General features: G+C 37.5%; 1 protein-coding gene and 1 long non-coding RNA gene across 2 annotated transcripts in view; one reads left to right on the top strand and one right to left on the bottom strand.

Moving 5' to 3' along the window:
* The window catches only part of COL1A2 (collagen type I alpha 2 chain), a 35,853-nt gene that overhangs the window by 15,506 nt on the left and 6,895 nt on the right, over positions 1–13,452 (bottom strand). Inside the window, exons 7-30 of the mRNA XM_059933856.1 lie at positions 10,803–10,847; positions 10,661–10,714; positions 10,516–10,569; positions 10,146–10,199; positions 9,672–9,725; positions 9,085–9,138; positions 7,451–7,495; positions 7,103–7,156; positions 6,958–7,002; positions 6,531–6,584; positions 5,895–5,993; positions 5,725–5,769; positions 5,519–5,617; positions 5,034–5,087; positions 4,767–4,874; positions 4,344–4,397; positions 4,144–4,242; positions 3,170–3,223; positions 2,618–2,716; positions 2,180–2,233; positions 1,633–1,686; positions 1,426–1,479; positions 1,103–1,156; positions 76–120 (exon numbers count right to left, since the gene is read on the bottom strand). Of these exons, the coding sequence (XP_059789839.1) occupies positions 76–120; positions 1,103–1,156; positions 1,426–1,479; positions 1,633–1,686; positions 2,180–2,233; positions 2,618–2,716; positions 3,170–3,223; positions 4,144–4,242; positions 4,344–4,397; positions 4,767–4,874; positions 5,034–5,087; positions 5,519–5,617; positions 5,725–5,769; positions 5,895–5,993; positions 6,531–6,584; positions 6,958–7,002; positions 7,103–7,156; positions 7,451–7,495; positions 9,085–9,138; positions 9,672–9,725; positions 10,146–10,199; positions 10,516–10,569; positions 10,661–10,714; positions 10,803–10,847 (1,485 nt within the window). The remainder of the gene's footprint in view (positions 1–75; positions 121–1,102; positions 1,157–1,425; positions 1,480–1,632; positions 1,687–2,179; positions 2,234–2,617; positions 2,717–3,169; positions 3,224–4,143; positions 4,243–4,343; positions 4,398–4,766; positions 4,875–5,033; positions 5,088–5,518; positions 5,618–5,724; positions 5,770–5,894; positions 5,994–6,530; positions 6,585–6,957; positions 7,003–7,102; positions 7,157–7,450; positions 7,496–9,084; positions 9,139–9,671; positions 9,726–10,145; positions 10,200–10,515; positions 10,570–10,660; positions 10,715–10,802; positions 10,848–13,452) is intronic.
* On the top strand, positions 2,329–12,622 carry LOC132371981 (uncharacterized). Its single transcript, XR_009505048.1, has 3 exons — positions 2,329–2,479; positions 9,217–9,305; positions 12,550–12,622. It is a non-coding gene; the product is annotated as an uncharacterized LOC132371981 (long non-coding RNA).

Here is a 13,452-nt window from a genome sequence, read left to right as displayed (position 1 = left end):
CAGTAGTTTTTAGGAGAAGGCACTATTTGTTTTAAAAACATTGCGAGAAGTTTATGAAAGTTAAGTAACACTTACTCTTGGACCAGCAGGACCAGGGAGACCAAATTCACCAGGGGTACCCTAGGCAAAACATGAGAACAAATAAAGTGTGAAACTTATGTATGTTCTCTAAATCCACTTATGTTTATGATATTTAGAAAAGTTTTGAGAGTGAAATAAAGCCAGATAGGCTCTACCTACGTGAGTGTATAAGTACACAGGCTATTAGGAACAAGAGAGCTTTCAGTGGTGTACGGAAAGATTTAAAAAAAGTGAGAATTCCACTGATATTAAATATATATCTATCCTAGAACCTGGTATCAGAAAATTTTAGTCTCTCATTATTTGGTTTATTGCTTTTTAAAAAGTGACAAAAGACTATCTCCTTTGATAATATAATAAATAATGATGATGAACAATATCAGACATTGCCTATTTTTAGTTATATAACAGACTGCTTTCTTAATAGAAATGATCATATTCTGCATATTACCTAGTTAATTGTATACCCAAGTGTATCTCCTTTATTACTGACCAGCTGTCTCCTTAATGTGCCCCACTGTTGACAAAGGAGAGCAGGCCACAGAATGTAACTGAATTGAGGCACATTCATCACAATTACAGATAAAATGACTCAGAACTCATGCCCTGATTGTGAATAGCAGTGTCATGTCTGAATGCCAAGAAAAACATTAAAAGCAATTTTTCAGGGTCTAGTTTGATGGAAAATCAGTGCATTTATTTTTTTTTACTATGGAGAGGGAAATAATTTGTATTTTAACATTACCAAGAACAATACAAAAAGTAAGGCTATTAAATGGAATGTTCATGATATTGTACTTCCATAATGTGATGTTTCATTCAATCCTTAAAACAAAGTAATTTGAATGAAAATGAGTAACTTGGCTCATTCTCTCCATCAGTACCAACATATGTAGAACACTATCATTAACATATGAAATATGAAGTTTCCTTTTGCATATCATAATTGCACTGCAGTAGGGTATTAAACAGAGGGAAAGTCCCAAGTTTAGGCGAATTTACTATCACTTGTTTTACTCACCCTTTCTCCTGCTTTGCCAGCTTCACCAGCTGTACCTGAAGGGCCAGGCAGACCCTAGATGAAAAAAAGACAAACCTCAATCTTTATGGCTATATTTGGGGGATTTTCTAATAATTGGTTTTTTGGGGAACTATCTAATATCAACATGATCACTAACTATTATGTGTTATTAAAGGATTACAGAAAAGTTTGCCTTGAAAAAAATGTACGCTTCTTTGCTTCAGTTCTGAAACCATGTTCTGTGTGGCGGGGAGAGTGTTATAGTGATTTACAGCTGGAGAGTCTGACCAAAAGCAGGAGTCTGTATGTTTCAGCTGACTTACCTGGAAACCTGGAGGACCAGCGGGACCCTGTTCACCTTTTCCACCTGAGACACCCTGAAAGTGATAGGAAAGATTATATACATAGAGATATATGCCACCATTGCTATCTAGCTACATAACTTTTAGACTGGAAAAAAAAGATGGCCATTTTTGTGGGACTAGATTCATTTTAGTGCAAAATAGAGCAAGAGTGAGAGAAATACTCACCTGTAGCCCAGGAGGTCCCTGAGCACCATTGTTTCCTTCAGGACCTGGAGCACCCTAAAATGTTCAACAGAAAGGCTCAGAGTTAGTTGCCTGTGAGTCAGACAATTTAAGATACCCCAAAGCCTCCCTCATGTATTACTTCCTCACAACAAACCTTGTTATTTCAGCATGTATTAAACACATTGTGGCCAAGGCCCAAATACTACCTACTAACTTGTGATACGGCTCATAGGAAGTCCATGGATGAAGGGCAATTTATGAAAGTCAGAGAATGCTACTAGCATATTCATAGCCTTTTAATCACAAAATGAATTAAATAAAAACCAAATGCATCCATAAATATTTTTGACTTAATATACATTCTGATTCGTCATAGCTCACTGCCTTATAAGTGTGGTTAAAGAGAAAAGACATTTTGTGATGGTAAAAGGAAGCTTGGGGATGCCATCTTAGAAAGAAAGTGATGGAATGATATCAGATGGCCTCAAAAGATGTGTATCCTACGTGAATACTATGTGGATAGAGCCGCACAGAAGTTAGTACCTACCCGAGGACCGGCAAGACCCGCATGACCTTTTTCACCATTTTTGCCAGGATCACCCTATAATGAACATTAAAAAAAAATACATTTAATGTCAAATTAACCATGACAATTTTGAAATGTGAATTTCTTGCCTTTTTTCTTTTTTTAGATTCCTAGTCCTTGAATTCTGTTATTTAAGGCATGATCCATCATCATGCAGCTCCAGATACAATAAAGTACACTTATGTCTGCAGGAGCATATGACTCAAGATGTGGATTTTCAGCAGGAGCACAATGATACACTGGAGGTCAACTTTTGTTGTGGTAAGTGGCTTGCAGTTTTCTTGTGTTGAAAGGAACCCCCTTGAGGTAGAGTGGACTGAGGCAGGAGAGAAATAATAAGAGTTTTGGTGAAATGTGGCAAAAAAGTGCCAAGGGAGAAGAGGTCGTGGTGATTCTTACAGTGGGGCCTTTGGGTCCAGGGAATCCGATGTTGCCAGGCTCTCCTCTTGCTCCAGCCGGGCCAATTGCTCCAGGCCTGCCATCAATACCAGGGAGGCCCTGAAACCAGAGTTTATTTAAAGTTTACTCAGCATCAAAAGGGCCTCACAACCTCAAGCTTGTGATGTTGCCACAGGATGAAACAGAATCATTTTCTGATTGTATAGAGCTTCCTGTATAAAGTGTCAATAAATTATGAATCCACTTTCCTTTTCTAAATAGGATGTCGGTACATGCACATCCAAGTCAATCTCATATGTACACAATTCCCTCTTTCTCCTCTCTTTTCATACCCTTGTCACCCTCTTCAATATTCCCTGCCATGTTTTTCTTTTTCCTTCTCTCCTTTTGCTCCTGTGTTCATTTGGACTCTGTAATTACAATCTATTACTTTTCATTCTCAGATATGTATGTGGCTAATATTTATTTTCAATGTGTTCACATATAAATAAGCTACAGGAAACACTTGATAAGGGTGCAATAAGTGTCCTTGAAAATATAAGCAATACTTACCATCGGACCTTCTTTACCAGCTGGGCCAACATTTCCAGGGGAACCAGGAAAACCCTATAAAATAAATGAGGATGCTTTCCTATTGGCACTTTAACACATATACTCAAGGCTCCAATTAATTGAAATCTCACAAAAGCACTTTCCCCCCACTTTTTGTTTGTTGACTAGGGCAAAACATTAGGGGTATTAGCCACTAGCTGGGAGGTATGAAAGAGCTCTGAAAACTTTCTTCTTTCTATTTTTAATGCCTTTCCTTTTACTGAATTTTAGTGCAACTGATCCATTTAAAGATATCTCAAGAAACTGTTGAGCAACATACTATATGTGCAAAATGTATATGTTTTTTACCTTAGAATAGAAAAACAAATACTTTTAGTAAGTAATTTTCAAAGTGGATTTTTTAAATTGCTATATTTGGTGTCTTTATTACTTGTTTATGGTACAATGACAGTTGATACTCATCCGTAAGAGATAACGGAGGCAAAAAATTACTCTATTGCTATGGATTAGAGTGTCTACAGATCTAAAGGTCATTTCTCCATAGCTAGTGTGATGCTGAATACATTACAGCACTTTGTGATCGCTGGAAAAATGATTCACTTATGAATCTAATAAACTGATAATGTATAGTCCTAATATATTTCATGAACACCTTATATAAAACTCACAAATTGAGATAAAAGATTCATGCTGATAGGAGAACCAACCCAATTTGGATATATTAAAATAAATCTATTCTTCCAAAAACCTCACAGCCATTGTATCAAGTAATAAATAGGAAATGTATGAACTAACTAAATTCATCAAAATATCTACTGGGCTTTGATAAAGTTAAATTAAAAAGGGAACCATCAGCAAGTCTACTAACAAATTAACTTTTGATTTTTTTTATTGTTGTCTTCAAATATTAATCATCCCTTTAGAAAAGGAAACAGTGCTAGGTGTGACTTGCTCAAAATCAATCTGAAACTTACTCGGGGTCCCATGAGGCCAGGCTCTCCAGGGCGACCAGAATCTCCACTGGGACCTCGCATACCAGCAGGGCCAGTTCCACCACGACTACCATGAGGGCCCTATTAAAAAGAAAAGGGAGGGGAGGTTGTTAACTCCAGTGACATACCCACGGCCAGAAGCATCAAGTTCCTTCCCAGGATGTGAGTAGTAGACAACTTACCATGACACCAGCTCTGCCATCAGCTCCAGGAAGACCACGAGAACCAGGATTTCCCTGTAACAAAGTACATGAAATAGAAAAGAATTGGAGACAATCCTTATATCAGGTAGGGCAGAATTTATTGAAACATGGCATGCATGCAAGAAATCTTGATGAACTTAAGGGGGAGATACAATTACAAACCAAGCCAAAAAACTTCATCCAAACCCCAAAGGACTGTGTGAAGGAAACATTCTGCAAAAGTAGGTCAACATTGTTTCCAGACCAATTTAATAACATATCAAATTGAGAGTCAGTGATTTAATAAAGCAGATGGAAAGCAGATGTTTCCTTCATCTAGAAAATGCACTCAGTGATTCTGACCAATTCCCAATGAATGGGTGCCTCTGGTGTGTCTGGGTGTCAAGAGCATTTGGAACCTACCCTCAGCCCAGGAGGTCCTGGGGGGCCAGCGGATCCAATTTCACCAGTGGTGCCTCTCTTTCCTTCTTCGCCACTGGGACCAGGAGGACCCGTGGGCCCAGCAGCACCCTATTTAATGAAAAAACAAAAGAAGGGGACACAGGAAAAGTAAAATTTGTGTTCATATCTAGCTAGAAAAAAAAGTAATAACTTAAGAAAAGTGAAAGTATTACTTTTTGGATTGAAAAAGTAGTAACTCCATAATATTGTGATTATAGAACTACTTACGGGCTCGCCCTTGTTGCCACTCTCTCCTTTGGAACCAGCTGGACCAGGCTCACCCTAGGGTTCAATACAAAACAGTGGTCAAATGACAAACATTTGTCACAACTCTCTGGAAGACAAACATCAGGGGCTATTTACGAATCAAAGTAAAGAGAGCTTTAGTTCTCTAAGAAATATGCTTGGTTCATATTTAAACGACCTACAGGGGAATGGTCTTGGTTGAAAGGACAAGACTGATATAATAGAAGTGTGCCTCACTGACCTTTGGGTAATGTTCTAGGATAGCAGGAGGGGTGTGTCTGTGTGTGTGTGTGTGTGTGAGGGAGAGAGTATACATACGTGTGCATGAACTTACAGAAGAAATACACACTGAAAACGCTAAGGAAGAAATAAGGATGATAAGACGACAAAACGAAGTCTAGATGGGGATGAAATGATGGTAGAGCTGGTATTTCAGAATGATGAAAGCATCAGCCATGACCACTTACAATAAGTCCTCTGGCACCAGTAGCACCAGCAGCACCAACAGGGCCAGGAATACCCCGGGGTCCAGGGAGGCCAGGAGCCCCAGCAACACCGGGAAGGCCCTGGGAAAGAAACGCAGCATGGTCCCTCATGAGACAACTGGCAGGAGAGACAGCATCCATTAAAATACCTTTAAAACCACAGCAGCACGTTTTAGCCATATACTCACAGCAGCACCCTTAGCACCAGGAAGGCCATTGGCTCCAGGGTTGCCCTGTGACGAAAAGGAAGGGAGAAAGATATGGTTCATAGGAGTATTTCTGTTCTTCTTTGACCCCACCTTCATTCTTTTTGTTTTCTTCCTTCTACTCAATGAAGTTAATGACAGTGGCTACTTACAGGAGGTCCAACAGGGCCAGAAACACCTGCAAGACCCACTTCACCACGGGAACCCGCGGGACCAGGAGGACCAGGGTTACCGACAGGTCCAAGTTCACCCTAAAAACAGGAATGACATTGAGGCATTAGTCAGCAAATAATGAAATAGCATATCTCTGTTTTTAGGTCACCAAGTTTTATGAAATTTCTTCAGAACTGCAATAATTTCCCTTATCTGATCTGGTCCCACAGATTGGGGTTTGTGTTCCTATCTTCCTGGCCTGGTTCTGCCATCTTGGCTACCATTGCTATCTTCACCTACCTCTGTCTCTCTTGGTAGAGACTCTGGTTCTCAGCCAGTCAGTCCCAACTAGTTTGGGAGTATCCCAGAGGAACCCCAGGGCATCAGTTTCCATGTTGCTATCTCTGTCTATGCTCATAGTGCTCGGGTACAGAGAGATCATCTATTTCAAGTTTAGAGTGAGAAAACTGGTCATTCTGTATCTGAGAAAACTGGTCATTCTGTATCTGAATTTTGAAGGAGGGACTAATTAAGCTACCTGTTCTGTAATTATCTATATGCAAACACAGTCCCTATCTTTCACATCACAATAAAATGTTTATCAAGGTAATGACAATGGTCACCAGCATTTTTACCTTGGGGCCAGGAGCACCTGGGAAGCCTGGAGGGCCAGCAGAGCCAAGAGGACCCTGAAATCAAAGGGGAAGGTGGTAAGAAGTTTCCTCTCAGTAAGTTAACGAAACAACAACAGAAGATTGAAGTGGCTTAGAGTGGCTTGATCTTACTTAATGTTGGCAAAGAGAAAACTGACAGCTAATCTGTTGTCATTGGTATGTTATCGAAGGGAAGACATTCCAGGTATCCCAGGTGAGGTAGATTTTACTTTATATATCAATTACAAACCTCAGGGATAGTAGTTCTTATAAATAGAACCTTTAAATGACCTCTTAGAACATTTGGTAAGGTGTCTAAAGTGGTGTTATTTCATAGGGAATTAATAAAGAAGGTAGCTCCCATCCCACACTCTCAGTCCCTTCCAAATTCCTCAGTGTTACCACTTACAGCAGGACCCACAGGACCCACACTTCCATCACTTCCACGGGCACCCTATGAAGAAAATAAAGAAAAAAGTCAAGTGGAAAGTTAAATGGCACCTATTAGAAGATTTTAAAAAAGAATAAAAATGAACAAACTTGGAAGCACTCACAGCTGGGCCAGGGGCACCGACACGTCCTCTCTCACCAGGAAGCCCACGAGCTCCCTAGAAGCAGAAATATTTCCACTGAAATCCAGAATGCTAATTTAAGAAAAAGTTACAGGCATCATTTCCTTTTTCCAATTTCCAACGTGCGCAAGAATCCACTAGAAATAAATAGGTCTTGTTCTAATTCCAGCTAAAAGGTAATGGATTTCAATTAACTATGCAGAAGGCTAATAGAAAAATATCAAAGAATACAATGCCAAGGGAAATGGTAATTAGCAAAAACATTAAAGAAGTTCCAGCTTGCAAAGAGTGTACACATTTTTGATTTACAATAAAGTAATCAATACTTACCATTTGACCTGGAATTCCATTTTCACCAGGGGCACCAGGTTCACCCTACATGGAAAAGAAGGATGGAGTTTTTGTTCATTATATATATCAATTATTTTCTTCTGATTTGGTAATTTTTACACTATTACTTCAATTTCAACCATTCATATATTTTGTAACATTTCTTACATAGATTGTTTCTCAATTATGCCAATCACATACATTTAAAAAATTTATAAAATATGGGTTTTTATTTAGATAATACCAAATATCACAGAATCAGGGAGATGTGGTCGAGTGTTACTTACCCTTTCCCCAATTTTCCCCTTAGATTTTGGATATCATTTAGACTAGGCTTATATATTAGCAATGATAACATAAAAAGAGATGATAGGATAAATTGCTTTCAACATAACCATATTTACCCTCTTTAAAGTTATTTTGAACACTCAACATTTTTATTTTTATAAAATATGCATGAAAAATTAAAGCTTCATAATATTTTATAAAACTGTCTTATTTACGTCCCATCTACATTCTTTTTTTTTTTTTTCCAATCTACATTCTTATCTTGAGTAAAAACCATGTTGGTGGGGGTAGTGGTGGTAGTGATGCTGGTGCTGGTGGTAATTTAATACAATGGCACATGAAAAGGAACTTTCCTTCAAGATAATCTAATTTAGATATAGAAGAAACCTGGTTTTCGAGACCATTTAAGGACCCTTCATTTCTAGGATTCTATCTGAAGTGTATTCTTTGTGAGTAAGCACTAGAGTGGGAGTCAGGAATTCTAGCCTGTGCCCTTCTAACTTCTAGATGTGTGACTTTGGGCAAGTTACTCACTCTCTCTAAGCCTCAGTTTCCCTCATCTGCAAAATGAGAGGGTCTCCAAAGCTCCTTGCAGCCCTAACATTTTATGATGCTGTGATCAGTAGTCTGAGCTCTTATATTAGGCTCCAGGGAGAATGAGTTTGACCTTATCCATTGGTGTGGCAGCTGGAAAGTTAGAACGGATTCTCCATATTCATGTTCATTTCTGGTCCCACTAGTATTCCTTACTCATTAATTTGTGATTACGTTGGTATTCACTTTAATATCACATTATCTCCTTAATAGGAGAGAGAACATTTTATAGTTGAAAATGCTGTCAGAGAAGAGCCCAGCCAAGAGATAACACACTTCTGAGACTTTAATTACCTAATTAAAATTTTTTTGAGTGTGCACAGATAAATCACAGGAAAGAGGTTGAAAAGTATATTGTGACATGAATGTACCCATCTAATTAGTGCATGGCAAAGGAGAATTTACTATTTAAAATAACATAGTGTTCTAATATCTGATTATATGTTTATTTACTTTTATTTTGGCTGCAGAGATCGACTAAAATTATAGGAGGAAAGGAAATGGAGGAAGAAACTATTGACATTTTTTTAATCTCAATTGCTTAATAGATATTGAATTAAATAAATATTATTAATAATTGGCCTTTTGTTACAGAATCCCATAGTCCTCACCACTGAGGGATTTAAAGTATTGAAGAGGAAATAAGATATGCTTCAGAATATGATTAGCCTTCAGTAAAAATATACTTTCTGATGGCGATGGGAAATTACAATCAATTGTCTTAAAAACAGTGCTTCTGATTTAGTATTTACCTTCACACCTGGAGTACCAGGCTGTCCCTTCAATCCGTCCAGACCGTTGTGACCCTGAAAGGCAAATCCTTATTATTAAAATGCTATTCCATTGCAGTGTTTGGTCAACTCAAACATCTTGTATCTTTGCAGTTAATATCTCCTGCATGAATCTTGTGACTGCTTCCGTAGAATGGAGTCCCATTGCCCCAGCTCCCAACAAACTCCCTCTGTTGCCCTAGGTAAGTCACTAAACCTCCCTACACTTGAAAGGGAAGGATAAAGAACTAGATGCTCTCTCATGTACTTTCCATCATTAATAATTTTATGATCTTCAGAGGGTTTTAAATACCTCTTAAGTTATACCCATTTTATACCATTTTCCCTGTAGGGATCCTCCTTTCTTGGAAGTTATGAACAGACTAAAAAAAAAAAAAAACTACACCCCACTTTACTTTCCGGCCACCTTACCCTTTAACTCTCTCTCCACTCCGGCAAACTCCAGGAATTTGGAAGCAAATATGTGTCATCCAGGAGTTTAAATATAGTTGAGGTTTTTACTAAAAGTAATCAACATTTTCTCTTCTGTGGGTAAAGAATGTGCTCACCCTAATGCCCTTGAAGCCAGGGAGTCCAGGAGTTCCAGGGAAACCACGAGCACCCTTAAAAAGAAACACAGAAGATGACGAATGACGTTTTTGTCCTAAATAAAAAGATGATGATTTCTTCCCTCCAAAGTGTTTCTTCTCATCAAAGTCCAAGCTTGGAATCAAAGACTAGTATATGTGTAAGCACAGAGCAGCAAATAAATTGCTCTAATTTGAGTAAATAATACTATGGTACTTGTAGAACACACAATTTAGTTGTTTAAAGGATGCTCACCATCATTAATATTACATTATTTGCATTAATAAAACCTGTATGCATTCTTAACTAGGCTCCTTTATTTGTCAGATGCCTTCAGTGAGTGTTATAAGTATGACATCTATGTTGCCACTTAGTCTGATTCTAGTTTTAGCAACTATCTTATATATGAGATACCTCTGATGTTTGGACTATATACTGTTGTAAAAAAATCTCACCTGTGGCCCAACAATTCCTCTCTCACCAGGTCGTCCAGGTTTTCCAGGGTGACCCTAAAACATGAAAGCATCATAGGGTAAACCCTCTCTTGGTAAACTGTCAGATGAAAGTCAGGGCATCTTGGTTTTTACAACAGGGAAAAAAGGCATCATATAAAAATGTGGATCCAAATATATATTTAATTAACAATTATATTTCCTTAAGTACAAGAAAATTAATCATTATTTCATTAAAATGTTATTATCCATATGGGGGAAATTATGTCAGGCATATTCAGCTTTTGGCAGAATACTTAATTTGAATCTAGAAATTCTGTTGAGGCAGGAGTATTTAAATGGCATTTGGAAATGCTTAAGAGTAAATACTTACATCCTCACCAGCCTTGCCAGGAGGGCCAGGTGGACCACGAGAACCTGCAGGACCCTAGGAAAATGGGAGACCCATTGTTTTGTTAATGCTATATTAAGAAACTTCTTGAAAAAAATATTTATCACAAAGGGGGAAAAGTACTCACAGTTTGACCAGGCTCACCAGGCTCACCAGGAAGTCCTTGGAAACCTTGAGGGCCCTAAGAAAAAACAGTATGTCACATTCCAAGCCTTTATTTAATTCTCTGTCTTTTTACATAAGAGAGATTACAAGCTTTCGGTACTTACAGGGGCTCCAGATGCACCAGGAGGGCCTCTAGGTCCCATCAAACCCTGTAAAGAGGACAGATATAGTTAGCACTGACAAGTCGTCATGGCCTAGGGTTGGGTTAGACAGGACTAGCTTAGTAGTGCCATAGACGTTTTGTGATGGACAAATGAACAGAATTGTCCTGGTCTCATTTCACAGTTTTTGTTCCTCCCAAGGAAGCATTTAAGGACCCAAGTTTCCTCCACTGTGTCTCTGCCTTTGCTTTCACCTTTGCCCCTCCTAATCCAAATCAGAACTCAGTTAGATGAGGTGGCCACAGGTTCCTTAAAGTTGTGCACAATTGGGCATATTGAGATTGCTCCAATGCAATGAAGTGACTCAGTCTTTGCACAGTACAGAATATACAACTGCCGTTCATGCAGCTGACGAAGCATTTCCATTTGGATTTCCTTATCGTATGTCATCTCCTCAGATCATACTCAGCTAAGAAATTGATATTTTTATTGCCACAAGGGGCATAAATTGAAAAGGATCAAAAGTCTTTCTTAATGATTAGAGGGAGGTTTTTTATAACCTTATATCTCCTTTAAGGGCTATTGGTGACTGATGAAAATGTCAAACAAAAGTGGATATAGTAAGGGGTGAAGGAAAAATAAAATATTATTGAAACATCCTACTGGAAGAATCTATTATATGCTACTATTATTGAAAATATGGCCCAAATGACAGCAGATTGTTTTCGCCTTTGTTCTTCATTCTGTAGCACACAGAGTAAAACAGAGTGTTACTAGTTTGGGAGCTAAATACACATTGTGACTCCCCTTTGCAAGGCCTGTGCAAACTCTTCTGTAGGGGCCACTCCTCTAATGCTGAATATATTGCACAGACAAGTCTCAGGTAGTTTATTCATGACACATCAAGCATGGGGACTCTGCAGTCAAGTCTGCCCCACTGTATTAATGCCTAGAGTGAAATAATATGGATTTTATTAAAAAGCTCATCATCTTAATTATGAGTTATTTATTTGGTTTTAGAAATTGCTTCAGAGTTAAAAGAAACTGTCACTTTTCAATCAAAATAATATTTTTAGGTGTACATTAAAAATAATTTTCCTTGACACCATGAATTTTTAATTATATTTATTCATTTTTCCATGTATGTGCAACAATTTCATTTACATAAAAGGTAGTTTATTTTGTGGAGGCTGTGAGATGGACAATGATTATTCATTAATTCAGAGAAGAACCCTGTGGGGTTTTATAGTTATTGATTTTCCAACATGGAAATTTATTTTAATGCTTTATTGCTGCCTATCTCTCCTATTTGTGAAACATATCTGTTGATTACATGTCTGTGAATGTGTGTGAATGTGCAAGCTTAAAGTATATTTTAAAAGTAAAACACTCTGCTTTATGCCCCCCAGAGAGATGTTCCAAAGTCAGGGGAATCTGAAATCCATATTAATTTTCCAGGCTTATGTAGGCTTTTTTTTTTTTAATTAATGCTTTACTTTTTTTTCTTTTTAGCTTCTTCTTGAGATATAGGTACTGCTTTAAAACTGACTAATGTCCAGCATTAGCTGAAATGGCTAATTTCAAATATCCAATATAAACAAAGCCAAAAGAAAATCTCTACTTCTTCATTTCAGATATGAATGTTTTAAATTACCATGCAAAATCAGGAAATTGGAAATCATCAATTAACGGCATATTACTTCTCAAGTGAGAGTTTTAATTTACAGAATATATTGTCTTGCCCTTACAGTGTATTAGCTTATTGCGGACCATTAGCTCCAGCAGAACGTCTTTTGAAGACAGAGCACTGAATGCCTTGTCCAGGTAAAATTTATATTTTAAAGACTATCTTAACTTGGGCAGATAAATACCTTTGTTTGCAAACAATTAATTAAAAATCACTAAATTATGTGTGGGTATGTACTAAACTGCAGTGTTTAATCAACTTAACATTTTTATTTCCAGCAATTTTCCCCTCTATTTTTTACATACTAGTATATATTTTGCATGCTCATATCAGTTTTTTTTTTCCCCTAACATATCTCACTAATGCTTGTTAGAAGGTTTACTTGTTAAAGATAGACCATCATCATCATAGTCATATTCTCTCCTATACTGATTTATAATTAGACTTTAAAAAAGAATTTTTTATCAAGACGGATAAAAAGAAACATTTCCTATGTTGTTAATTCCTTGAGGGAGGGTGGGAATCTGTCATATTCACTGCTATATCCCAAATGCATAATATAGTTTGGGTCTTATAGAAGACCAACTTGGTAAATACTTGTTAAATAAAGTAATGTTTTATTCAAGTACTGGATACATGAGCCATGATGTTGACTATCAGACATCTTGCCTGGTATTCTGTCATTAACCACATATATGACCTTGGGAAAAGGCTTAAACTCTCTACCTAGAAAATGAACGGGCTACACTAGAACTTGCTGATCCTTTCCAGCAAGTTCATAGAACTTAATAGTTCTGCATCTCTGTGGGTTGCTTCAAATTCTAGGCAATGTTAAAGGGCATAAAAAAATTAATCAGAGTGATTACTTTTCTGAATTAAGTTGGTTTACCTAAATTATGATTACTACGTCCAGAGATTATTTCTTGGATATAAATATCTGATCTATCCTAAGGAGGCATGTTTGTA

The sequence above is a fragment of the Balaenoptera ricei genome, chromosome 9 (assembly GCF_028023285.1).
Source record: "Balaenoptera ricei isolate mBalRic1 chromosome 9, mBalRic1.hap2, whole genome shotgun sequence".
NCBI lineage: Eukaryota > Metazoa > Chordata > Mammalia > Artiodactyla > Balaenopteridae > Balaenoptera > Balaenoptera ricei.
This window is presented reverse-complemented; position numbering and strand designations above follow the sequence as displayed.